The sequence below is a fragment of the Abrus precatorius genome, unplaced genomic scaffold, assembly GCF_003935025.1.
Source record: "Abrus precatorius isolate BTA unplaced genomic scaffold, Abrus_2018 Scaffold3, whole genome shotgun sequence".
Taxonomy (NCBI): Eukaryota; Viridiplantae; Streptophyta; class Magnoliopsida; order Fabales; family Fabaceae; genus Abrus; species Abrus precatorius.
Genome location: NW_020874373.1, coordinates 4,485,265 through 4,508,826, shown reverse-complemented (window position 1 = coordinate 4,508,826; position 23,562 = coordinate 4,485,265). Strand labels below are relative to the sequence as shown.

The 23,562-nt window shown below is 31.5% G+C and overlaps 4 protein-coding genes across 10 annotated transcripts; 2 read left to right on the top strand and 2 right to left on the bottom strand.

The window, feature by feature from the left end:
* Window positions 1-4,235: 4,235 nt before the first annotated feature.
* On the top strand, window positions 4,236-5,588 carry LOC113863824 (cytochrome c oxidase subunit 5C-like). The gene is made up of 2 exons (XM_027497554.1): window positions 4,236-4,266; window positions 5,341-5,588. Exon 2 carries the CDS (start codon window positions 5,370-5,372, stop codon window positions 5,562-5,564), a length of 195 nt encoding a protein of 64 aa, XP_027353355.1. The 5' UTR covers window positions 4,236-4,266; window positions 5,341-5,369; the 3' UTR covers window positions 5,565-5,588.
* Window positions 5,589-5,666: 78 nt separating this feature from the next.
* On the bottom strand, window positions 5,667-13,125 carry LOC113863823 (probable glutamyl endopeptidase, chloroplastic). 7 transcript variants are annotated; one of them, XR_003504563.1, is made up of 12 exons: window positions 12,757-13,090; window positions 11,126-12,113; window positions 10,237-10,365; window positions 9,396-9,695; window positions 8,855-9,313; window positions 8,675-8,740; window positions 8,345-8,405; window positions 8,097-8,246; window positions 7,775-7,912; window positions 7,307-7,626; window positions 6,932-7,009; window positions 6,651-6,874 (listed from the first exon to the last, which is right to left on the bottom strand). XR_003504563.1 is itself a non-coding variant. In XM_027497550.1 (11 exons), exons 1-10 carry the CDS (start codon window positions 13,025-13,027, stop codon window positions 7,303-7,305), a joined length of 2,886 nt encoding a protein of 961 aa, XP_027353351.1. In that variant the 5' UTR covers window positions 13,028-13,090; the 3' UTR covers window positions 5,667-5,686; window positions 7,257-7,302. The 7 variants fall into 7 exon arrangements, 6 of the variants coding, with proteins under 6 accessions (XP_027353351.1, XP_027353352.1, XP_027353354.1 ...); XM_027497550.1 differs by lacking the exons at window positions 6,651-6,874; window positions 6,932-7,009 and adding an exon at window positions 5,667-5,686 and having other exon boundaries at window positions 7,257-7,626; XM_027497551.1 differs by having other exon boundaries at window positions 6,344-7,009; window positions 12,757-13,125.
* Window positions 13,126-14,367: 1,242 nt separating this feature from the next.
* LOC113862918 (calvin cycle protein CP12-2, chloroplastic) lies at window positions 14,368-15,116 on the top strand. The gene has a single exon (XM_027496214.1). The coding sequence runs from the start codon at window positions 14,554-14,556 to the stop codon at window positions 14,950-14,952; it is 399 nt and encodes a 132-aa protein (XP_027352015.1). The 5' UTR covers window positions 14,368-14,553; the 3' UTR covers window positions 14,953-15,116.
* Window positions 15,117-20,688: 5,572 nt separating this feature from the next.
* LOC113862619 (bZIP transcription factor 53) lies at window positions 20,689-22,203 on the bottom strand. Its single transcript, XM_027495700.1, has one exon. It carries the CDS (start codon window positions 21,668-21,670, stop codon window positions 21,239-21,241), a length of 432 nt encoding a protein of 143 aa, XP_027351501.1. The 5' UTR covers window positions 21,671-22,203; the 3' UTR covers window positions 20,689-21,238.
* Window positions 22,204-23,562: the final 1,359 nt, after the last annotated feature.

The following is a 23,562-nucleotide window of genomic DNA, read 5'->3' as shown; positions in this document are numbered from 1 at the left end:
AGTCACATCTCTACTGAGAATTAATTTTTGTGACTTAGGATTCCATAAACGATATCCTTTAGATTCAGATGCATAACCAAGAAATATGCACTTGACAGCTCTTGGAGCTAATTTGCCATCATTGACATGTGCATAAGCAGGACATCCAAAGATTCTCAAATTGGAATAATTAACAGGATTACCTGACCAAATTTCTTCTGGAATTTTCAAATTAAGTGACGAGTGTGGAGAACGATTGACCAAGTAACAAGCAGTTGATACTGCCTCGGCCCAAAATTCACGTCGATGCCATAACCCAGCATTTGAGAGCATACAACGAGCTCTCTCAAGTAGAGTCCTGTTCATTCGTTCTGCAACACCATTTTGCTGGGGTGTTCTTGGAATGGTTTTATGTCTAGCAATTCCATGATTTGCGCAGAACTCATTAAATTCACCGTCACAGAACTCTAATCCATTATCCGTTCTGAGCTTCTTGATTTTTCTCCCTGTCTGGGTTTCAACAAGAGTTTTCCACTTCTTAAAAGTGGGGAAGGTCTCATTTTTATACCTGAGAAAATAAACCCAAACTTTGCGAGAAAAATCATCAATAATAGTCATCATATAACGGCGTCCTCCATAAGAGGGAAGTTTAGAAGGCCCCCAGAGATCAGAATGAATGTAATCAAGAATACCCTTTGTACGGTGAGTTGCAGTAGAGAAGCTTACTTTTTTCTGTTTCCCAAAGACACAATGTTCACAAAACTCCAACTTACTGATACCTTGATTACCAAGGAGACCTTGCTTGCTCAAAAGATGCATGCCTTTTTCACTCATATGGCCCAGGCGCATGTGCCATAATTTGGTGACATCATTATCAAGCATAGAAGAAGATACAGCTGCTGAACCTGTCACAACAGAACCTTGCAAGAAATATAAAGTACCAACTCGGTTACCTTTCAACAAAATAAGGACACCTTTTGATACCTTTAGGACTCCACTTTCAGATGAAAACTTGCACCCAAGAGATTCAAGGGTGCCAAGAGAGATAAGATTCCGCTTTAATTCAGGAATAAAGCAAACATTAGTCAGAGTCCTGACAACACCATCATGAGCCTTGATCTGAATAGTACCTATTCCTTCAACTTTGCATTGGGTATCATTAGCCATTAAGACAATACCATCATTAATTGGTTCAAAAGTGGTAAATAGATCCCTATAAGCACACGTGTGGTATGTGCATGCAGAGTCAAGAAGCCACTTATTTTTACTTCTCTTGTCAGAAGAGACAACAGATGCCATAACATCTCCATCAGAATCAGTCTCAATATTAGCAGCTTCAACAGGTTGTTTACCTTTTTCTTTCTTTTGTTTATTTTCTTCTTTTTTCTTTAAGATAAAACAATCAGAAATAGCATGCCCATATTTTTTGCAATAACGACAGGTAGTGTTGGATTTTCGTCCCCTAGATTTGGATCTACTCTTTTTGTGACTAGTACTCCCTTTGACTTAAGTTCTACCTCTAACACTTAGACCCTCACCCTTGTCCTCAGAATGAATTTCAAGATCAAATTTTTCTTTGGATAATAAATTAGATTTAACATCTTCAAAGGATAAGGTGTCATTATTACCATACAACATAATTTCCTTGAAGTGTTTGTAGGTAGAAGGTAAAGTGACAACCAACAAAACAGCTTTATCTTCATCATCAATTTTAATATCGATATTTTGTAGATCCATAATAATAGAATTAAACTCGTCAAGATGAGATTGAATGGGAGTACCTTCTATCATACAGAACGTATATAATCGCTCCTTGAGACGAAGCTTGTTGGCGAGGCTTTTAGTCATATACAAAGTTTCCAACCTTAACCACAATTCCGCAGCGGTGGTTACATCGGCCACTTCACGTAGAACCTCCTTGGACAAGCAAAGTTGGATTGCTGAAAGCGCCTTTTCATCCAACTCATCCCATTGCTCATCGGTCATGGAAGCCGATTTTTTTAACTTTCCATCTAAAACTTTCTTTAATCCGTTCTGAGTGAGAACGGCTCTCATTTGGACTTTCCAAATAGAAAAGCTAATCTTGCCATCAAACTTCTCAATGTCAAATTTTGTAACAGTAGACATTTCCAATTAAATAATTGCTCTGATACCACTTGTTAGGGGTATCAACTCAATGCGGAAGACTGGATCGAATTTAATTGGAAATAAAGAGAAGTAAGAGAATAATGGAGACAAAATTTTAACGTGGGAAAAACTCCAAATCGGAGAAAAAACCCACGGACAACGACGAGCAAAATGATTCTACTATGTAAAAGAGAGAGTACAAAAAGTCCTCTAAAATTATGAGGACAAAGAGTAATAAATCACTCTATTTTTTCTCTCAATAAATACTCTCTCAGAATGGAATAAGAGCTACAAAATAACACTCTCAAATTTCTTCTTCTGATCAGTGAATGATCGATTTCCGTATCTCGACCTTTCGTAATTCATTGCCTTTTATAGGCAAAAAATTGCTACAGTAACTCGTTATTTTTTCAATGTTGACTGTAGCAATTTGACAAATCATGGACGGTGCCTACCAAGCGACTGTAGCAATTTGACAAATCATTGGAAGGTGCCTATCAAGCGGAAAAATTGAGCCATCAATGTTGACTAATAATTAATTTTGACTAACAATATTTTTATTTGGATTAAAAGTACACCTTTCCTTTTCTTTGTTGTCAAGCAAATTGTAAATACTGAATAGTAAAGTTTTTTTGTTTTCTAAAATTTTCAACAATATTTTTTCACTTAGTCTGTTGGGTATTATGAACTTATAACGTATTTAACTGTAATATTATATTAATAGAATGTTAAATATTTTTTAATCTTTTAATATATTTTTAGTTAATTATATAACTATAAATTCATAATTTTCAATGGTTTAATTTCTCCCTTACACAGTTTAAGAGTATTTAATTATCATCTCAAATGATACAAACACCTGCTGCTCAAATTTGCCTGAAGAATATAGATCGTGACAATGGCATGTCATCGTTACATTATTCATACGTAGAAGGAAAAAGAATATTACAAAAATTACGTGATTATGCTTAAAGATGGTAACTTGCACTCTTGCATTATTTTTCTGTGTTACTTTTTTTTTGCTATGTGTATATAAATTTTGATTTTTTTAAAAATTCTTTTTAATAATATATATTTTATCTATAACAAAAATTTACACTCTTGCATATATATTAATAATAAAAAATTATAAAAATATAATGAGAGAGAAAATAGGTGAAATATTTTTTTGAATAATTTATTAATTATATTTAAAAAAATAAAAAATACTATTATTAACAATAAAAAAGTCAGTTTTTTAGTTTAAATAAAAGATTTTTAATAACTTCAATTCGAGGATAATTAATTAATAATATTAAAATTTTATTTTAAAAAATTATTGTATTTTTATAATTTCAATCTAATAATTATATATTTTTTTATAAAATATTTTTAATAAAAATACAAAGGATGCTAGTCTATACACCGGTACGTGAAGGGTGATACACTCCTAACTTTCATACACAAATTAAATGAATTTAATTATACTTGACTCAAGTTCTATTTATTTATCGAATGTGTTAAATTTTCAATTTAAGTAGCTCATATGATTGATGAATTAAGCTGACAAACTAATTAATGAATTGAGTTTCGACCTAATTATATTTTCAAAACAATATTTTAAAATAATAAAAGTATTTTCAAGATTTAAAATATCTTTAAAACTCCCAATGTAATTTCATTAAATAAACTATTTAAATTAATATACTTAACCATGAGTATATAAATAAGTAAATAAAACATGAACCAATATACTAACTCATAAATTATGTTTTGTTTATAAAATAAAATTAAGCTAAACGATCAATTTATCAATTAGAACTATACAGTCCAAATTTACCTGCTTCCATCTTGACTGAAACGGTATCTCCTCTCTCTCCCTCGTGTCCCACTTAAGTTATTATTATTATTATTATTATTATTGCTTAAGATACCTTAAATTAGTCTTTAATCGTACTTAGTACAAGTCTATACCATGATTTAAAGCCTTATTTACACCTTCAAACCAGTTTGTCCGCGTAGATCAACCTTTCTCACATTTTTCCTTTATTAACGCTTGCATATTTGGGCCCAAATGGATTTGGGTTGGGCTGATGGGCCTCCTTCCAAAGTGTATATACCGTCCTTCCCAAGCACCAACGAGAAACGTAGTGAGGAACGGATCCCGAGTCACAACCTCTGGTGAGTCCTCTAATTTCGCTACAAGATTAATATTGGATCTTCAATTCCTAGTTGTAATGGTAGGTTATCGATCGATTTATCAACTGGGATTAATTTCCTCGCTCACTGTTTGGATTGTTTCTGCAGTTGATTTCTTTGATTTACGACATTTTTTTGGAAAACTAATGGTTAATTTGCGGCCACGTTAGAATTTTAGGTTCCTTTTATCTAATGATTTAAGAAAATTTTGCAACCAAAATGGGCTTTATCGAACTGGTACTTTGGTCCGTATGAACGAGTGGACCAAGGATAAAGCTTGCCTTAGAGGATGCATTGCCATAACTTCCATTTCATTGCCTAGTTTTAATGACAATTTCTTGGACGCGCAGCTGGTTTTGATTGCGGAGGAAGTGTTTGTTTTAATACGGCTGTCAGTATGAATGATATAGAAAAAGGATTTATGTATTTATTTCCTCTCTCAGCTTGTTATTGATTAGTGGCCTCAATCTGACGTCAATTCCTATGATTAGATTCATTCATTCATATTGCAATAATTATAAAAATTGCAATTTATGTTATTTTGTTTTTTCATATTTAAGGATTTGTGTTAAAAACCATAAAGCTGTAACTCTTTTGTAATTATTGGCGAAAAAATATATTTTCTCAAACTAAATAGGTAAGTGAAATCTAATTGTTATTTTTACTGAGCAATTCTATTTTTACATTATTCACTCCCACCGCAGTACCCTCATGGCCTAACACGTGCTTGGTTCAATTTATTTTTAATTTTTTTTGTCAGTTTCTTGAACAAAATCTAAAAATTTAGAAATAATTTTTAAAAAATAAGCTATTCTAATCATGCAACTACTCTTATATTTATTTTCTTCCTTCTTTGTCTTGGGGGTGAACGTGGGGGAATGGCAATCTTCGTTAATGATCAGAGAAAAACTGCCTAACAATAATTTAAGTATCTTTCCTCCCCCTTGCCCTTCCCTTTGCTCTCCATGCGTTCCTTTACCATCAGTTTGATTGTTGGGAAAGTTTGAACTGCATCTCAGCTTTATATTTAATCGGCCAGTGTTTTGTAACTTGTAGACTTGACAAGCTTATAGACAGTGAAGCAAATGGCTGGTCCTAGGATTGCTCATGCTACTTTGAAAGGACCAAGTGTTGTGAAGGAGATATGTATTGGAATAGTACTTGGCATAGCTGCTGGCAGTGTCTGGAAGATGCATCACTGGAATGAACAGAAAAAGGTCAGGACATTTTATGATTTGCTGGAAAAAGGTGAGATTAGTGTTATTGCGGAGGAAAAATAAAAATGGTCATGTTTTGAGGCTAGGCTCTCCATTTTTATACATTTTTTCTTTGTTCAAATGGCTCTTGAGGAATAAGTTTCTTGCACTAAATTGCGGTCTATATTATTGTTGACCGAAAGAAAGTTCATAAAGCTGTATTTTATTGTTTTTAACTGCGAAGTTATTTTCTTCTAGCTGCACAACTGATGTTTTCAGTATTCTTTTCTCTGCTGATTTAAACTTTTTTTTACAACTAAATAAAGTGCTTCTGAAGGATTCAATGAGAGAAATATTAAGTCAGGTGTTTCTGTTGAAATTACAAATGCAAATTTCCGTACAAAAGAGAAAATATATGTGAAGCACTGACGAATTATGTCCTAGTAGAAATTCGCACGTACGTTGTACGTAAATTGAAATTTCAGCGGCGAAATCACGTTGGATTGTTGAACTAGCATTTCCTACCAAATCGTATCCTGTTCATGAATATTGTTACTTCGCGTAAAATAAATTATTTTTCAATACCTTACAAAAGTTTAAGAATTTGTTTGACTTGAGAGAAGTATTCTTTTTGCTTTTCTGTTTTCACAAATGATTGTAAAAATGTGTCATTAACTTCCTTTTTATCTAGGTAGATGTTAAATTTTGATTAAAATAATTATGAATACTTAAAATACTACATCTAAATTTTGTTCTTTTAAATATTTGAATAAAAAATGAAAATAATATTTCTCAATTTCGTAATTTTTTTAATAAAAGTTTTATTTTATAGACAGAAGACAAATAAAATAAACAGTTTTCTGAAACAAAAATGACCTTAAATATTTTAAACCAAATATTCCACGATCAAGAAAATTCAAATCAGCACTTTTATAAGAGATTTCTGTAGGCGCGTCATAAAGTTATATTTATCAAGCCTAATTTCTCAAGTTTTATGGGAAAATGTTGAATTTGTCAGACTTGCCCCGCAAAAATATGCAGCGTTTATTGTAGTCAAATATCATGCCAAGCTTCTAGATCCGCCGTCAGAATACAATTGCAGATGCAGTTAAAAGAATCACAACTCCACAATTAGGAAGGCAAGATCAGAAGCAAGCCCAAACTGCATAGGTAGAATAAGTAGTAGTTTGGTTATTCCTCAAATAATTAAATTGCTTTGCCAAATAACTCAGCTTAGCCGCTGAGGACCCTTCTGAAAGCACGTGCAATAGATGAATCGTCCTGGTTCATGACCATATTTTGGCAACTTGCCACCGCACCCAGGAATGCAATTATTGCTATAATAGTTTTTAAAGGTCTCTTTGACATCATGGAGTGCATTTGATATCCAACACTTGCGGTATAAGTAATCCTCGTCAACTTGAACGTGTTCTATTCTCACAGTGAAGGGCATATTGCTGCTGTCTTCCACATGCATCATTTGAATGCTTTTATTCTAGCTCTTGGCAGTCAAAGATCAGATAATTCTTCTACATCATTAAAAGTTCAAGGTAAAAAATAATGTCATGGAGAAAATGCCCAGTAAGAATCATTCATTTCTTACTATAATGGTTGCTAAAGGTCCACCGTGAAATGCCAGAATTACATTTAAAAAATAAAATAGCAGCAGGTAGGCATGCTTACCTACTATTCTTCACAAGCTAACAAGAATATGTCCATGCTATACAGGGATTTACTGTTAGCAAACTTACCATTATCAAGAAATAGTTAACTTTCAGTCGAAGGTGCTTTATATGGTGTTAAAATTTAAAGGATGAAGAGTTTACCACAAGGATGACCTTGGCAGAGAATGAAATTCTTCAAACTCAAATTCAGACACCTCTCCGCTGCCACCTCCACTAGTTGCAACCACTTTGCTTTCAGCATCTGTAGTTCCTTGGCCAGCATATTCTTTGACTGTGCCAGAAGCATGATCTTCTCCAGCATCAGAACCGTTTGACACACAGTATTTATGCAGCCATCTATCTGTTTCCCAAAGGACATGCATGATGCTTTCTCTGGCACTATAACCGTGACTCTCATGAGGCAAAATCACTAGCCGACAAAGAGCACCATGACCTTTCAGAGCATTGAAAAACCTGTCTGACTGCACAGCAAGGCAAAAGGTAGAAGCAGCAACCAATTGGCTAAAGTAAGACTCCAGGAGTATTTATTCGTGTTTCCCAAAATACTGCAATAGTCAATTAATTAATAAGAGCTTATGAGAATAGCACAGGTGGGAATTCCTCTCTTACCTGCATAGTTAATGTTCCTGGATTATTATCCTCTTCCCCATGGATAAGCAAGATGGGCTTCTTAATTTTATTAGCTGAAATAAAAGGACTCATCTCTACATAAGTATTAGTCGCCTCCCAAAGAGTTCTGTCTTCATTCTAGAGAAGGAAGTGGAGAAAGATGTAAGACCTTTGTTTCTAATATACACTCATAAGGTAACATACAGTTCAAATAAAAAGTTGTGAAAGCAGATTAAAAGGAACTGTAGGATAAAAGAAAGACAATTTATGGGAATTACTTAGCCAATGGAAGCTAAAAAATCCAAGCCGTTATGGGAAGTACCTGGAAACCAAAAGGTGTAAGCGTTCTGTTGTAAGCACCAGACCGGGCAATTCCACAGCAGAAAAGATGAGGTGCATGTGCCAGGAGGTTGGCAGTCATGAATGCACCATAGGAATGCCCACCAACAGCTATTTTCTTTGGATGGGCTACCTAGATGTGATTAGCGACAACTCAGAAACGCTTGTGTCTTTCATATTTCAATTGGATTGGCAACTTTATATATTCCATACAGTAAAAGTAAAGCTTACCCCACGCCGGATAACTTCATCCACAGCAGCCTCTGCACTTGCAACTAATTGCTCTACATACCTGCATGGATTGTAGATATTTGGTTTATATCAGATTAACACAAATCATTATTAGTTATCTGGCATGATTACTTCACAACAAAATTTGAACATGCTGAAGAGAATAGAACAAAAGAAACCGAAGCCTCACAAGTCCAAATATTTGAAACTCCAATTTGAAGGGAAATGAGAATGGAGATGGTGAGACTACTCATGGTGCTCAAGAACAATTATTTAATGATAAGTAAATGGTAAAGACCCCACAGCTATACAATATCATTATTAATTTACCTATCATTTGCCTCTTCATCACCCTCACCAATAATAGGAATGGTAGGCCCAGATAGAATTGCAAACCTACATAGTTGAATAGTTCAGCTTATTTGTCACAAAATATATTGAATGAGGAACAGAGAACCGAGTAAAATAACACCAAATCAGAAATTGCCAAACAACTCCTATATTTGATACCTCCTAGCCAACCAAAGAAGGGCTGATGTGGGTCCTATCCCAGCAAATTCATTTGGAGAACCACGAACTTGTCCAGCAGCATCTTTGCTCTTAAATTCTCCTGGGTAAGACCAAACCAGACATGGCAAAGGACCATCTATTGATGGATTGTAACCCGGTGGCAGGTATAATGTAGCAGTAAGTTGAACCCCATCTTTTCTTTGATACCTTATCATCTCTTTCTGCAATGATGCAAGCTGAGGATATGGATGAGGGAAATCTGTAATCTGAACTATTTTTTTATCTGGCCAGCTAACAAAGTAATATTGGGTGTTTTCAGTTTTTGATTCCTTTGAATTCAGTAATTTCAGCTTATCTAAATGCAAATCCCCTTCTTCTTTATCAGACATTAGAGCAACAACAGTCTCATAATACTTTTCCTTATTGCTCTCCCATATTCGCTCCTTATTACCTGTATTTCTGTAACAATTTGATTCAAACCATCATATCATGAAGAGAATCTGTGAGAAAAAACAGAAAACAAGCAATTTAAAACACGTACATGTCAAACAGATCAAGGAATGGGATGTTCCCTTCTGGAGTAGCACCAATTCCATTCAGTATGATATATCTTTCTTCATCACTTTCCTTCTTTATCCTGGCAATAATATATGTCCCATCTTGAGTTCTCCGCATCATAGGAGAGCCAGGATCAGAGTACACATCTTCTGAAGATCGATCAAATAGGATGCGTGGAGTCACATCTTCAAGTCCAGGAGAGACTACCCATGTTCTTATTTTCCGTGTTTTGTACCAAGATTCATATACCAATGCTAGAGAATCATCACACCAAGAAATCCCTCTGTAGATATGGAAAACATCTACCAAGATTTTAGAAGACAACACGATTGTGTCCAACCAACTCCACCTTATCTCTCAACACCCCCCCCCCCAACCAAAAATAAAGGGGACATACAGAAAGAAGGTTAATAGTAACATGGTAAGGAATTTTATTAAAAAACAGCTACTTAGGTGCTAAAGCCATTAGGATAGACTTAAAAGCAAATAATAACTCAAACTCTTCTTTGCAAGAATGATTATGAGTCTGGACTGAAAGTGGTATGCAAACCAAACCAAATTTTGGTCATTCCGATCGAGGCTATAAATAGGTATTAATACCAGTACAACATCAGATGCACAAATGGAACGTCAAGACTTGGCATTGAACCAGTATCAGCTATAAATCTAGGCAGTCAAAAGCACATTTGAAATACTAAGAAGCAATGTCTGATATTGAAAACATATCCAATAATGTCCATATATGTAATTGCCAATGCACTGACATGTAGATATAAGATAAATATAAAGAGAAGAAACCAATGTAAAATAAACTGTATCCATACCCATAGCGGAGATCAAGCTTGTGAAATATTGTTGGCTGTTCACCTTCCAGTGGTTCAGCAGGCTGTGTATAAATTATATCACGAGGAGAATTTTCCACCTTTGCATCACCTCCATCTTGAGTTTCTACCCTAGAAACCTCAAATGAAGCAATTTAAACAAATCCACATACAAATGGGACTAGAAAACCAACAATATAAATAAAGGGGGAAATTTCAGCATTTTATCAATTGATTAAAGGATGAACCATCTAATTAATAGAAGTGCATATGATGAGAAAATCAGAAACTCAAAAACTATTCATAAAATAGAAAAGAAAATGCAAGAAGTTAGTTGAAGAAAACAACCATACGTAATCCAACATTGACCTACAATATGTGTTCTTTAGTAAAAGAAATGAACATAAACCTATATTTTAAATGCATGAACGTGATATTCCATCAGCACACAACCACAAATATATACCGTGCAGAACCAACAGCGAATCTTATTTGGAGAGGAGGCTATGAATGTAATGTACGCTCTCACTGAGTGTGTATAAAATATCCAGGATATGTCATAATTAAACTTTCAAATAACAATAAAAAGTTACATACTAATATAATTCATGCATCCTGTTTGTTATGCCCTTCAAGTGGATAATATGTGTGCATATAAATACAGGCACACTCAGCTATAGACGTAAATGATTGCTATTATTAAGTGCAAGCTTAGTCATTACTAGAGATATCCTTTGGAAGTTTCAGTTTTTAAAAAGAATCACAATTGCATATTTATAATGCCTAAATTAAAAAGAAAAATGAATGCTTGTTAAATTAAATTATTGTAAATTGTAAAGTTCACAATGCACATGCCCCAGCAGAAAATATAAATTAAAATTCTGATCTGTACCAGTAAAGTGTTGATGGCTTATCAGCTCTCCAATTAATGGAGCGCATCCCTTTTCGCACACTGTTGAATGTAATTGGAATGTCCTCCGCGAGGGGTAAGTCACAGAGCTCCCTGATGAATTTTCCATCAGCACTCCATAACTCTACCTTCTTTGGAAATCTTCCGCAAGGTACAATGAAAGAATATGGCCTGTGAATTGAACTAATCAAAACGTACTTCCGATCTGGGGAAGGGTCCATAGATGTATAAACAGCTGGTGGGCCAATTTCCTTTGCAGTACCATCCAAAGAAGCTAAAACAAGCTGTGAGGTGGCATAGTAGTCAAACAAATCTTCATCATATTCATCCTTCAGCAAATCCTGGAATGTTCTAACTTGAATAATGTTTTTTTCCTCATTAGATTGAATCTTTGGGCCACCAGGAACAAAAGGTTTCTTTGGTGGAGCTCCACGAGATAATGGAATGGTGCAAACTAATAGTGAGATGTTATTTACCCAAACATAGTTGTCAAAAACTGTGTTCAAATGTACATTAGGTGACTGAAACAAAGGTCTAGCTTGCCCTGTTTCCACATCTGCAATCCATATTGTGAGTTTACCACTATCATTGTCCTCGTCATTCACACGAATGCTGAAGGATAAATGGCAACCATCAGGAGACCAAGTAACAAAATTTATCTTGGCACCACCAGGGAAACCATGCACCTCAATCTCTGGCCCTAATTTACCATCAGGAAGAATTTGATGGATCCCTATACCAGTGTAGAATGACATACGACTCCTAGTATTGCACTTTCCATCAATACGTATACCAGCCAACTTTTCCTCTGGCCTTGCTAATTCTGCTAGTGGAGGTAAAGCTCTTCGCTTGAGAAAAATAATTTTGTCCCTAAGTGGTGAAAATGATAATGCAGGAACAGGTGGAGCATCAACAATATCCTTGATCTCAGGTGGCGGAACACGATAACTTACTCCTGAAGTTGACTCATCTAACATTGATCAATCAAAATAAATGTCAAAAACTAGAACCAGTAATGTAATCTAACCAGATCCACAAAATACTATATGCAGAAAGTCTAAGGCTCAAAATACATGATGAACTAAGGAGAATATGACAGAAAATGAAGGGAATCTCTGCGATTCATGAGCCAAACTTTTCAGGAACTTCAACTTTAGAGTAAGGATACACTTAAAACAAATTTTTACAACACCTTTTATAATTCATTTTTCTCTTTATCTCTTTCCATCACATGCCCACCGGTCATATCCAATACTTCTCTCTCTTCTCTTCTCTTCCCATCCCTCTCCAAAATTGTAAATTTGAAGTATAAAACTGATGTCTGAGATTTTAACTATTTTAAAAAGAGTTTGGTGTAGTAGCCACCGGTTACTCAATTACGTAGACAACGAATACTAGAATCGAATTTTCAAAGAATCGGAAAGATAATCGAGTGAAGAAGCGCAAAATTAATAAAGTCGAAACTTTACTCTCTGATCGATCAACCGTGAGAATATGCGCTAAACGATCAACAAAATCATCAATACTTGAAGCTTCCAAAATCTAAATGCTTAGTGATAATTTTGCTGGATAACCGTGGAAACAGAAGTAAAAAAAATGCATCGTGAGCTAACCTTCGTAATCAAAGGAAGTAGCGGCGGTAGCAGAGGAAGAGACAGAGCCATTGGAAGCACTGCCAGCGCCGTCTTCAGACGACGCAGCAGCGATAGGTGCTAAATTGCGCAACCGCGACGTAGCCATGAAAGTGAAGTTTGCGGCGGTTCCGTGACGGAGCGTGAGGCGCAGGGGAGGAGCAAGAGGGAGAAGAGAAGGAGTCGATGGGAGCGATAACGGAGAAAAGGGAAGAAGAGTGAGGCGATGGTACAGTTTGTGAAGTCGCATCATTGATAATATTAAAATTCTATTCCTTCTCGATATTTTCTCCCTTCCTTTCGGTATATCCAATGCCACTGTTGCTAAGTAAGTCGCCAATAGTGTCAAATAGACCCCCGTTGAATGGTGTCACTCACAAATATTTATTTGATTCATTTCTTTTTTTATTTTCTTACTTTTAACTTTTTCTACATAAAAAACTTTTATCAAATAAAATGAAGTATTCACTTTTGACAATAAGAACGCTTCTTATTTTGCTTTACTTTTTTACTAATTTGATATTAACAATGTTGTCATGTTTTTTTACTATTATTTATAATTTTAATGATATCTAAAATTAAAAATACATTATACTGTTGCGAAATATATGCTGATACACGATAAGATTTATTCAATTGTCAATTCCTCCCTCACATGTTTTTCCGTTCTTATATATATACACCCATATTTGGTTTCTTGATAAATAGTGATGGAAAACGATACTATGAAAATGCTTATCCACACTGAATCTCATAGAATACTGTTCAAATACATATAAAAAATTATATTAAAAAAAAGTGTGCAACTTTTTATTTACATCGTAGATATTAAAACTTGACTTCTCGTTTCATCCAAATGAAATCAGTCCTTCCTTGTCGCTAAGATGTCTTGATGGGCTAGATTTTCACATTTATAGTTAATAATAATAGGGTGTTCTTTTTTTACGACGAAGCGTTTTTTCTAAGCCAGATATTTGCTCTTCATGTTGGGCTTAGAAAAAAAGTGCGTAAGACGTTGGGCAATGGTTAATTCTCACTTCGCGAGATATCCTTGTTCTAAAATAAGTTTTTAATGTTTGGTTACATAATTATTTGTTAACATAGCTTTTAATTGTTTTTTACATTTTTAAATTTCTTTAAAGGATATCTAATCCTAGATACTTTTATTTTAAAAAATATTATTATTATTATTATTAAGCTGATGAAATTTCAGCACAATTGTATTAGAAAAATATATAGGAAAATAAATAATTGAAGATCAAAATGGGTACGGGGGAACAATAGAAAGACGGAAATATGAAATGGTCTATGATATATGATATATCTTGCTTCGCAGTTCGAACAGGCGATTTCTCTACCAAATTTACCAATAAACACTTAACCATCTCTCCATAATTAAAATTAATCAAATGTAATCACAGCTAATGCACGTCTAACATCTCGCACTAAACATCAGTTCCTATTAGAAAAAATAAAAAGATGAATGTGAATAAAGGAAACAAATATAGGCTTATCTAGATTGCAAACTTTGAATAACAAGACAAAAAGCAGCAGTATATATATAGAGATAAAATATAAGATACGAATGCGGCTGTCCGAAAAATCTTAGTAAATTCTACGTGGAAAATAATAATTGGTTGGAACAAGATAAGAAATATGTGAACACAATCCTCGCCAACCTCAATTATAATGTTCCCATTCTGATTCTGTTTCTTGCTTAGACACCATTACAAAACCCCAACACAGAAGAAGGCAAAAAAGAGGAAACAGAAGAAAAAAATGGCAACGATGGCTGGTGTGAGCGTTTCAAGCCCCAAGGTCTTCTTCAAGGCATCGGGCTCACTGCAGAATGCCCAGCCCATCAAGTTTTCACTTCCACCAAGCCCAGGCGGGCCCGCAATTATTATTAGATCGGGTCGGATGGTAACGATCCGACCCGTTCGGGCTGTGCCGGAGAGTATATCGGAGAAGGTTGAAGAGAGCATAAAGAACGCGCAAGAAGCTTGCGCTGGAGACCCTACTAGCGGCGAGTGCGTGGCGGCGTGGGACGAGGTCGAGGAGCTGAGCGCAGCGGCCAGCCATGCTAGGGACAAGCAAAAGGAAAAGGATTCCGACCCGCTTGAGAATTACTGCAAGGATAACCCCGAAACTATTGAGTGCAAAACTTTCGACGACTGAGGTTGACATCAAATTGTCAAGTAAAATCGTTGCATTATTACATGATATTATCGTTGTTAACAGCTGTGTAATAATGTTTTTAAAGCATAATCCATAGCTTGTTGAAAATCATCAACGCTCGTAGTCTCATGGTAACTTCTGTTTAATGAAAGCCAAATTATTAACTACTTGTTATTTTGCGTTGTGAATTGAGACGCCAAAGAACGTGCCACATGAGGTTAGATCAAATTGATGAAACGGATAAAGATTATGCGAAGTGATCGAAGATCTATGTAACAGCACCGTGATTGCTACACACCTTTGCTTAATCTCTTTATTATTATTCCATTATTTGGTAATGAAAAACTAAGACTGCTATGTGCTAACATGTTGGTCTTCTTGTTGCATAAACATCACAGCTGTAACTTGCAAGAAATAACTTCGTTTCGCTTTGTAAATTATAAATTATGGAATTTGAACTTCGTTAATGGAATTAATGAATTTTGATTGAGAACATGAACATTATTTAATCTAATTTGTTTTTTTTTAATTATTACTTTATTGTGTAAATGATTTGATTTTATATTAAATCTAATATGTGGAGTTGTTAGTATATTCAACCCAGATCCAACAGCGTTCCTATATTGATCATATAACTTGTTTGGATACATTCTACTTACGGGAAGAAAATTGTTGTCGATAATTTATCTGATTCAAAATTGAGGGCAAGACAAGATAATTTATCTATTTGTTTAGTACCTTTGTTTCTTTAACTTGCCATCTCCACTTAATTTGACGCCCAAAGAGAATGACATTCGATCAGCACAAAGAACCGACACTTAATTTGATCCTAATCTCAACCGTTTTATTAAGTTAATCCAATTGTTCTCACCATTGCAGCGGTTATATCAATGCAGCTGTTCAATTTTAAGGTTTATTAAGTGTTTTAAAATTTTATCTTTATGGTCATTTATGAATATTACTGTAAGTCATTGTCTTTCTTCTTTTTATTGCAATTATTGTGAGTCATATTAGACTTTTAGCATGCATTCATTTTGAAACAAAAAACTTTGGACCATTACTTGAACACTTCCATGTCATTTTATCTAAATTATTTAGCAGTCATTTATAATAAAAATACCAAGTACTTGTTTATTTGAATTTATAAAATTATTTTCATTTATAATAAAAATAAATAAATGTTTGTTAAGTTTTATTATTTTTTGGTAAGTTATATACTTATAATTACTTTTAAAATCTATTCTTTCTGTTTCTAAATATCTATCATTTTAGGAATTGAGACCATACTTAAAAACTAAATTTAATGTTCTCGCTTTTATTAGAAAACATTGTATAATTTTTTGTTATATCCTTTTATTTCTGTTGTTGATTGATTATATTGATTTTACAACAATAATGTAATTAATGTTTTCTTCAGTTTTTAAAAATAATAAATAAATAAGAAAAAATTAAACGATTTGACAGATTAAAAAAATAGAAATGGTATATTTTAATTAAACTAGTTTATAAATGCAAACAACCGGACCAAAATATTTGTCATAAACTTAGAATATTTGGTTTATGACCTCTTAATATTCACCAAAATAATTGATAATTTTATATATATTGGAGTCTTGGAGCTGATGCCTATCTAATCCGCCAGCCAACACTACAAATCATTCTGCCATTGACACTATTTGGCTGATGTTTTTGTGTGCATTTTTATTTTATTTTTTGTATTTATCCTCTCGAAATTGTTTTGCTTTCAACGTCGTCAAAGATGCGTGCCATTAATATTATTTAAAATACAGTAGATAAATAAATATATAAATGTTAAATATTTTTTATTAATAATTTTTAAATTATTTATATAATTAAATAAACAATGCCAAAGAATATTATATATAAATTTATTAAATCTTAACATATGTAAATATAATTTTTTTGTATTATTCTCATTACATTTTAATATATTTTATATATGCATGTGTGATATGTCATACTTTTTTTTCTCACTTTAATTCTTCTTTTGTCTCCTGAAATTTAAAGTCTTAATTGTGATAAAAAAAATTCAATTTATTAAAAAATTGTATCACCTCTTATTATTATGGTGACATTATTGTTATAAATAAATATTAATATTTTTTTTAAGTGACTAGATTGTGGCACGTTTTTATAAGTTATTTTAAATATAAAATAAATCAATTCAAACATATATTTAATTTTATTTTTATCATCTATAGGTCTATAAATGGTCAAACTATAGAGATGAATGGTTAAATTTAATATATATATATATATATATATATATATATATTCATTTTTAGTGAACTAAAAAATAAGATAATTTCATCTTATTAACTCATTCTTTTATGTTTATTCATTAATTAAAAACATATAAAAAGAAAATAAGATACAAATATTTTTATTTATGATATTTTATAATTCATATTTATTTATTTATTTTTAATAATTATTATTACTGTTGTCACATTTATTGTTATTGGAAAAAAAAATTTATTTGTATATAATTTATATTTATATAAATTTAATTTAAATATATTAACAGTATAAAATATTTTATTTTATACTATCATTCGATCATAAATCATTATATTGAAGATTTTGTTACCTGTCATAATAATTAATATAAAATTCATTTTTATTTTATATTTTAATTAGTGGTCTACAGGCACACCAAAATTAAATTCTATTTATATTCAATTCTTATTATATACCTCAGATTCTCCTTTATTGTTTTTACATCTTTTCTTATATAATACTTGAATTTCTGATTTTATCCTATTTGTTATTATTCTATTCCAGTTATTATTTATTAAATTGTTATTTTAAAAATTACGCAATATTTTTCAGGAAAAATAACTTAAAATTTAAATCACATAAGAGAAGGAAAAAACGACAATAAAATAAAAATGCATTAAAAAAGCAAAAGTAGAATCTATATCCTCACAATTCACGTCTGAAATAATCAATAATTAGTTTGTGATATGCATTGCCGCCGATGCTTATCTAAATCCGCCAACCAATTTGGAAATTATTTAACATATCATTGCTATTGACACAAAATATTGTGGGAACAAACTCTGCACTATGCCATCATCAAGTTCAAGGTGTGAACAATTCCCTCTACGACATCTATGGATTAGTCGCTTAATAATTATGCTGAAAACTAATTCGAAGGATTTACCAAAAGAACACACGATTAAATCATGTCGCTTTGTCGCACTTCAAGAAATTGTCTTACCCATTCTGAATGAAATGAGTTTGAGATTGAAATTATAATTTCTATCTATATCAAATACGTAAACAAGGTTAATGCTAGGTGTACGTCATTGCATGTGTCTTACCATTAATTGGAATTTTAATATTTAATCCGAAAATTTAATTAATCCATATTTTATTGAAGAAATAGTCAAATCTCGTTCACGATGTGCTACAAAACAATTCACCGATGCTAAAATAAAACAATTGTATTTGTGTTTTCTTGACTGATTAATTGTGCTTCTTCTCTTCCTAATCCAGTTATGAATAATGCTTAATAGTACAAAAGTTATAAAAACTGTTTTTAACCAGATCTTGTGGTTTTTATCAAACAAGATTGTTTGTAAATTTTAATTATTTAATATTAACCGATAAAACCTTTAAACAGCCGATTCTTGTCATTTTTTGTGTTTTTTTGGGTAGTAAACAGTATCACTAATGTGATTTTGTGAAACAATTTATGTGGGCCTTTATAAGTTAATTTTTTTGCTAAACAGGTTATGGGTAGTGCATATTGTTCCAATAATCTTCCTGATATGTTCCAATAATGCATGTATTTTATTTTATTTTTATAATACTTTATTATTGACTAATGAAAAATCTTACTTAATTGTATATTTTAATTTTTATTATATTTTTATAATAATTAATAAAATTTCAGTGTTAGCATTTTTTTATAATTTTGTAACATGTAACTATATTAATATTTTGTTTTGTGTTAATTAAGTGTCTAGTATGTAAATAAGTTACACAATCTTGTTTTAACTATTTTAATTAAAGTCTTATACAATTTTGGTAGGATCAAATATTTAATTAAATTTATATTTTTATATAATATACTAATTTCTATAATATATTTAAAAAACACAAATAAAATATTTATTATATTTAATATAAAATTACACTATTATTTAAAATTTTAAAAAATCAACTTCATTACATAAACAAATTCATAATATTTTTATAAGATATAAATAATCATTTTATTAATATTTATTTACAAATTAATCTTACACTTAAAAAAATTTATATTCTAGTTTATATAAATATTTTATTATGTTTTAATTTACGTCATTATAGTTAAATTATATATTTAATTTCTATAATTAAATATCTATAAAAAATTTAAAATATGTTTATTAAATATAAGAATTATTTTGTATATAAATATTAATTATAGAAATTAAATATATAGTTTAACTTTTATTTAAATAAAAAATAATTACTTAACCAGTTATAAGTTTTACTATTTTAAGTATTTGTGGATTTTGCCAGCTTTTGCACATGAATTAACGTGTTTGAACAAATCCAGAATTTACGGATAGTAAGTACTAAGTAACAGTTAGATTAAGCATTTACCGTAATTGTCCCAACAAGTTCCTTGTCCACTTTATAGTAATCCGTGACAACTTGCACTGTCATGTATAACAATGTGGGCCACGTTTATTCAGTTGGCCTACAGCGTTAGAACGAAGGACAAATATATAAAAATGTAAACAGTTTTACTGTCAGCTCCGAAATTTAAAATTATTAACCAGGATACTTTCTCTGTTTAGTTTCATTTGATGTGTAGGTTTAAAAAAAAAAAACTAATTCATTAACGATAGCTATCATTCCTACATCAATTCAACAAAATTTTGTGGTGTCTTTAATCATGGATGTTTACGAACTGAATTGAATTAATTTTTCAATAAAAAATTATTCAATTAATCATAAAATAACAGTATATTTTAATTTGAATTGATTTTAAAACAATTAAATCTAATTTAATTCAATAAAAAATAATTTTTTAAATTGAATAGTTCAATTTTCAATATAATTAAAAATAAATAATTTATTATATCATTTTTTTGTAGTTTTAAATAAAATTAGTTTTTGTACAAACTCTATATACAAAAATCAAATAAAATACTATATACAATAATAATTTTAAATTATTCTAAAAAATGTACTTATATAACCATAAAAAATAATATAATATAAAATATGTGTGTGTATGGTTTGATTTTGACTTAAATTAAAAGTATTCATTCTACACTGCGTTATTATTAGTAGATAACTTTATTTTTTTAATAAAAATGAATTGATTATACTCCCAACGAAGATAACTTTTGTATTTATTTTTAACCAAATTTATTTATTTTTAGCCAAATTTAATATGCCTAATACAATAAAAACATTAATGATTAGTAATTGACTTTCTGTTAACATATAATTTTATTTTCTTTGTTAGGTCTATTTTTTCTTCTTGTAACAAAGAATATATATTTTTCACCCAATATAGCATTTTTATATAAAAAGATTATTGCTTATTTTAATTAAAGTTTAAAAAATATTAGTCTTAAACAACTTTAAAAAGTCATCATTTCTCCAATATATGCAACAGTGCACTACATTTCACAAATGATTAGGATAGTGATAATTATTATCTCTTGTATATGAATAAAAAAAAAAACTATTGAAGAGCTATATAAGTTTTTTTCACAGTAATTTCCCCTTCAACTTCATTACGCAAAATAATTACAAGTTAACCGGAAAAAAGTTAGACACAAAAAAACTAAATTGTCAACTTGCACGTAAACACTAAGATACATTGGTCCAAACTTCACTAGAAGTTACAGAACTTCCACGGTAAAAAAATCACTTTAAAAATTGATGTGTTCCAAACACGCTCTTAATCATCCATTAAAAACATAAACTTAAAAACTAATTACTGAAAATAAGCCTGCAACATTGCACTCCTTTCCTGCAATGCTTAGAATAATGACAAATACTTTTATAAACAGAAAGCAACATCCAACATTAACAATGCTTACAAGTCACAAGAAGGGACAACGCCAGTAATGCACAGCCTTCATCTCATATCCCTCCAATAAGTCGAGAGGCCATTGCAGGCCACATTATTTAGACACAGATGACATCACTATTACAAACACTAATACAGATTACTAAAATAAATAATCCTAATTAAACTACTAATATCCACCAAGAGCAAGAGCGACTCAACACTAAAACAAAGAAAGGATCAACGCAGAAACATGTTCGCCGACGCCACAATCGGTTGAGTTGGATGAGGAATCTGCCACGGTTTAAGAAGAGGATCTGGAATTTCTGGAATCTCAACGGAGAACCCGCTGACCTCTTCAGCAATCTCAAGGATAGAGTTCAGAAACCGCAATCGATCGGTTAGTTCCATTGTTTGAGCCCTAAGGATGCTGTTAGCAGCTTCGGTCTCAACGCATGCTTCTTCCTTGGCCTTAATGCTCTCTACAAGCTTCTTGTTCGAACCTTGCAATTTGCTGACTTCATCGGTCAGATCCTCCAGCTGTTTCTGCTTCCTCATCCGCGATCGCCTCGCAGATTCACGGTTAGACAGCATCCTCTTCCTCTTCCTCTCGTCGATTTGCGGATCTCCGCCTTCGGATCCCGAACTCGCCGAACGTTGAACGGAAGACATTGATTTCCCTTGGTGAATTGATTTAAAAACAGAGCAAATTGAAAATAAAAACTAACGGAGATAACACTTGCAGATCTAATTATTGGAACAATAAAAACAACGATGAACTACTACGAGGATGTCAAGGAATTGAGAGGAAGTTCATGAGAAAACGTAGAACCAGTAGAGAAACACGACGGAGAACGAGTGCAGCAGGCGAATTCGACGCATGGGGATAGCGTGTGTCATATAATTTCGAAAAACATTGTATTTTTCAAAAACCCTATGTTCTCATGCAAAGAATCAAACCCAATCGGAAAGAGAGAAGGGCCCGGAAAACCCTAGATCTGAAGCAGATCTGATTCTGAGAGGCCAAGTTTTTTCGAGAGATAAAGGAAGCAACTACTGAAGAAGAGAATGGGAAATACTTTGGAGGAGAAAGAGAGGGGGGGATTGTTGAGAAGGAAATGAGGAGAGAATTGAAGCGAGTGTGAAAAGGGTTGTGGGAAAGAAGGTGAGAAAAGGGGATGAGGTTAGCTTTTATAGAAAAAGGGAAAAGAGAAGGGGTGGCAAGGGATTAATTATTGAGGGCGTGAAATGACCGCGTCATTGCTGGCGTATGCAATGACGACACTTTTGTTCCGCCACAAATCTTATTGTAATACTTTTTACCTCAACTAAGCCGCAGCTGTTAGATCGATAAAATCGAAAAGTAAATACAATTTAGTCATTTTCATAAGATTAAAATGGCATTTAATGTTTTTTATGTAAAATAATTATAATTATTAATATTATATTAAATATTTTAAAAAATTTTAAATCATTATAACTGTTAATTTTTTAATAATATCAAATACAATTTTAAGTTTATGAACATAATAACAAACATTATAAAACTTACTGTTATAAGTAAAAAAATAAAATTAAACTTACTTTTTAAATGAAATAATAAAAATTAAAAGAAAGAGTATTATTAATTAATAATTTAAAGGTGTTATTAAAAAATTAAAACGTATAAAAATTTATAATAAATGTGTTTAATAATATTAATTTTTAAATAATATTTTTAAGAAATTAATTTACATTTACTTAAAACAAAATAGTAATGTGCAAGTCATTCTTTTAATTAATTTATACTTACACAATACAGTTCGTGTTTAACCACTAAAATGGTATAACGATTATTATTATTTTGTGTTAAAATAGAATTTCGCAATTGTTATGTTGGTAAAGTGTGTAGTTTAATTAATTATATAATAGTTCGGATTATTCTTCCTTTTAAGCCATTTTATTAAAAGTGATTATGGATAAGAAGTGATTAATGTGAGAAGAAAGTGTATTTAATGTAATCTCATCGACTTTCTCATTTTTCGTTTGACCATATTAGTTTGATTTGAAATTTGAGGACTTTTTTATTCTAATATTATAATTTAAAAATTTACTGTTAAAATATCATTATTTAAAATAGCTATTAAAGTGGTTTTATTTAATGGTTCTATAATAGTACTGAGAAAAAAAAAAAGGCTGTCGTATTGTAACGGGACATACATTTTAGTATATTATTCGCATTTAAGATTCATGTTATATTATCATGCGATTTTTTTTTTTTTACTTTACACATTTTAAATTATAATTTTTCTCATCTTAATCAAAGTTAAAAATTAAATTTTAATTTCTTTCTCGCATTAGCTGAAATTTTAATTCAAAATTTATATACTGGATATAAGGTCCTTGTGATATACCGGATATTAATTTAAATAATTGTATCTATCCAGGCACATCTGTTATTTATTACTACCTAACAGGTAACAGAGATTAAATAAAAGATTTAAAAACCATTAAAACCAAAAGTTAAATTTTTAAAGTATAAAAATAAAATATAAAAAATATAAACTTATTTTTTATATATTTTT

Excerpts from the sequence above, each read along its gene's own strand:
- LOC113862918 (XM_027496214.1), top strand. The coding sequence starts at position 14,554 with ATGGCAACGATGGCTGGTGTGAGCGTTTCAAGCCCCAAGGTCTTCTTC.
- LOC113863823 (XM_027497548.1), bottom strand. The coding sequence starts at position 13,027 with ATGATGCGACTTCACAAACTGTACCATCGCCTCACTCTTCTTCCCTTT. Across the intron at positions 8,741-8,854 it reads CTTCTTTGGTTGGCTAGGAG|GTTTGCAATTCTATCTGGGC; the intron begins GTATCAAATATA and ends TCAACTATGTAG. Across the intron at positions 8,406-8,674 it reads GATGAAGAGGCAAATGATAG|GTATGTAGAGCAATTAGTTG; the intron begins GTAAATTAATAA and ends CAATCCATGCAG.
- LOC113863824 (XM_027497554.1), top strand. The coding sequence starts at position 5,370 with ATGGCTGGTCCTAGGATTGCTCATGCTACTTTGAAAGGACCAAGTGTT.
- LOC113862619 (XM_027495700.1), bottom strand. The coding sequence starts at position 21,670 with ATGTCTTCCGTTCAACGTTCGGCGAGTTCGGGATCCGAAGGCGGAGAT.